Source organism: Homarus americanus, unplaced genomic scaffold, assembly GCF_018991925.1.
Source record: "Homarus americanus isolate GMGI-L3 unplaced genomic scaffold, GMGI_Hamer_2.0 scaffold15794, whole genome shotgun sequence".
Classification (NCBI taxonomy): domain Eukaryota; kingdom Metazoa; phylum Arthropoda; class Malacostraca; order Decapoda; family Nephropidae; genus Homarus; species Homarus americanus.
This window is the reverse complement of record NW_024748849.1, coordinates 1198262-1201581: the sequence shown is the minus strand read 5'-3', so window position 1 is coordinate 1201581 and position 3320 is coordinate 1198262. Positions and strand designations below refer to the sequence as shown.

Here is a 3320-nt window from a genome sequence, read left to right as displayed (position 1 = left end):
GGCTGTTGTTCTCACGTGTTGGGTGGCGCATCTTAGTTCATCTTTATTAGTTGGGGACAAAATTCCACCGACAACTTCTCACATCATCCACGATCACTCCTTTACTTTCTTCTTGCCTCTCTCAAGCTAGATGATCTCTCCACTTGTTTTGTTTTTCTACAGCATTTTCTACTCTTACAGCCTCAGACAGTTTTATCACCATTTACAACCTATATTCCCTGTATTTATCGTATGCAAAAATCCTTTACCTGTCATGTATTACCAGCCATACAGGATTTATAAGTTATGTGGGTGTAGAACATACAACACTTATATCATGCTTCACTGTGGTTCACGTGTCAGTTTATATTGGCGTTCAGAGGACACACACGTGTGCCTCTCTCCTCCTCCTCCTCCACTCGATAATAACAAAAACAAAACAAGTTGTGCAATACTCAAGCTGGATGATCTAAGCGTGCGTGTTCCTCCATTACCTAGCGAACAAGTTCTTCGTTGTGTTCACCTACAGTCAGGGTAGGGTAGGGTAGGGTAGGGTAGGGTCCAGTGTGTACTCACAGCGAGGTTTTTTTAATTGTCACTTATACTGAGAACTGAAGAAATATGTCTCCTACTTCGTTTCCATACCAGCTGTCCCACCAGCTGTCCCACCCACTTTCTCACCAGCTGTTGCACCAGCTACCCCGCCAACTGTCCCACCTACTGTCCCACTAGCTCTCCCACCTGCTCTCCCACCAGCTGTCCCACCTCCTGTCTCACCAGCTGTTGCACCAACTGTTGTACCAACTGTCCCAACATCTGTCCTACCTGCTTTCCCACCATCTGTCCCACCAACTGTTGCACCAGCTGTTCCTACAGTTGACAGGCGGATGCTGGACTTCCCAGTAGCAGATCTCCGCCCCACCTGCTGCGCCTCCTGCTGTCCCTGCAGGAGACAGAGGCGGATACTGGACTTCCCAGAAGCAGGTGCTGCCTGCCACCCTGGTGCCGTTTTTCTCCCGCCAGCTGTCTTCTTATTGTGATATTTCGCTTTAGTCCTCGTACCTTATTATCAACTACTAATTTAGTATTTGTCAGGGCTTCTATGCTCTTTAAATGGGCGTATTATTTATAACTAAGGTTAGGTGTATCTCTTGTTCGCTCACACACATAGATACTGTACCATTGTCTACCTCAGAAACGAGCCGTAGGCGACCTCCCGCGGCTGGGTCACTATCTTGTGTGGCAGATCATGCATTCTCTCTTCACTTCATTATCACTCCTGCTCTTTCATCTCAACTATTTTGTCTATCATACTTTCCTCCTATTATAGAGTCCAAACACGTCTTATATGATCTCTTAGTCATGTATGTTTTACGTTGTGTATTAATAACACGTCATTACCTTGTACACAATCTGCGAAACTGTTCTTTGATCATTAAACATCGTATTATTATTATTCCACTTGTGATTATGTTTGCTAGTGTTGTCTTTTATTACAATTTGTTTTGTTTTTCTTTTATGATTCCTGACTTCTTACTTTCCTTTTGTTTTTCTTTTCTTTATTCTTATCTTTCTTGTTTTCTCGACTGTTTATTTTTATATACTCATTTGATTTTGTCATTTTCATATATAGATGCTCATTTGTTTACTCGAATGTCTTTCCCTTTTCTTATATAGAAGCTCATTTGTTTTTGTATTTTTTTTCATGTGCAATGCTAAAGCTTGATATATATATAAAACACTTGACATAACCTAGGTGTAAACTGTATTGCCCAAGTGACTAAATAATACCTAAAGTTTAGGTCTGTATCCCTCCATATTCCCGCGTCACGACTTCTGCCTTTTACTGTCCCGGGCTTACACAAGGTCACCGGGTTTGTTTTCCTTCTTCAATCAGTATTCGTACACACTCATATTCTATTAAAGTTGGGATCACCCGAAGATTAGACACCCCTGTCTTCTTATTTCACCTGATGATTAAACACCCTAAAGCTCCTTACCTTAGGGGGTGGGGTAGGTTGGGTATGGTTAGTGTTAAGTTAGGTTAGGCTAGTGTTAGAATGGTTAATCTTAAATTGAAATAATCGAAATAAACGGTGTGTGGGGGGGTAAAATTCCGCTGTTCCAATTTTTCTTTAAACAAACCAATAAAAACAAAACAAAAAACCTTGGTAAATATCTGGAGTTAATTAGGACCGCCATCACAGTTAAGTCGGCCTTTCCTAACGGGGTTCCCCAAATTCTCATAACACGAATAGTAATAATCATGATCGTACCTAACCTAACCTAACCTAACCATCCATCATTGAGTGGTGGTAACACAGGGTTTTATATATACAAGAATTAGGTACACATCATCTGCATATATAAATGTTACACATATCGCCGATCACGACTCGCAATCATAACATGGACACACTACGTAACAGTACAGCCACTGAAAAAACTATCTCTTCAAAATTGTGTTGAAAAAATATGACACAAAGGACGAAGGATTTTGAGAACCCTACCGAGACAACGTGAGTCGCAGTGTTCATTCTGAAACTCATTGATCACCCCGAGTAGAGAGAGTTTTTTGAGTGAGTCTACCTTAGGTGTTAATGATTCGTCATGTATAAGACTTCTACCAATCAAGAGCCTTTTATACCCGGACCACCACTGGAACTCCCCGTCATGACATTGTGGGTTTTTTTATCTCTCATAAAACATAACATTTCAAACATCCTGGATGATAAATCTTTAGTTCTTTGGTAAGGTGAGTAGATCTGACAAAGTATTTCAATTTTTTTATCAACTAATTTATTTCTTGAGCAACACATACCAGGATATATTGACCTCACAACACATCACAACACATAGCACATTTCTTTACTCTCCTGACTCTTGTCATCTAAATTCCCCAACTTCCCTTCTCCCAGCAAACGCCACCTCTTCCCTCCCAATAAATATCAATCTCTCCTTCCCTTCACTCCCAACAAATCCAGTCCCTCTCTTCCCTCCAAGCAAAAACGACCCCCTCCCTCTCTCCCTTGCAGCAAATACGACTCCTTCCTTTCCCTTCCTCCCTCATTTCTCTCTCACCAAACACATCTCCCTCCCTCCCTCCCTCCCTCTACACTGGGAAACAACATGAAGGATTTACCAAAAGGTGGATGTCGGCTTCACTTGACCAGGTTCTCTCAACCTCGATTTGAAGGTGAAGGTATGTGGAGCGTTGTGGTGGGTAGGGGAGCGTTGTGGTGGGTAGGGGAGCGTTGTGGTGGGTAGGGGGCGTTGTGGTGGGTAGAGGAGGATTGTGGTGGGTAGAGGGGCGTTATGGTGGGTAGAGGAAGGGATGGGGA

The 3320-nt window shown here is 42.5% G+C and overlaps 1 protein-coding gene across 1 annotated transcript; it reads left to right on the top strand.

The window, feature by feature from the left end:
* Positions 1-627: 627 nt before the first annotated feature.
* LOC121853096 (non-classical arabinogalactan protein 31-like) lies at positions 628-1019 on the top strand (the record flags this gene model as incomplete). Its single annotated transcript, XM_042347032.1, has 1 exon — positions 628-1019. A coding segment is annotated over one exon (392 nt), but the record flags the coding sequence as incomplete, so codon positions are not given.
* Positions 1020-3320: the final 2301 nt, after the last annotated feature.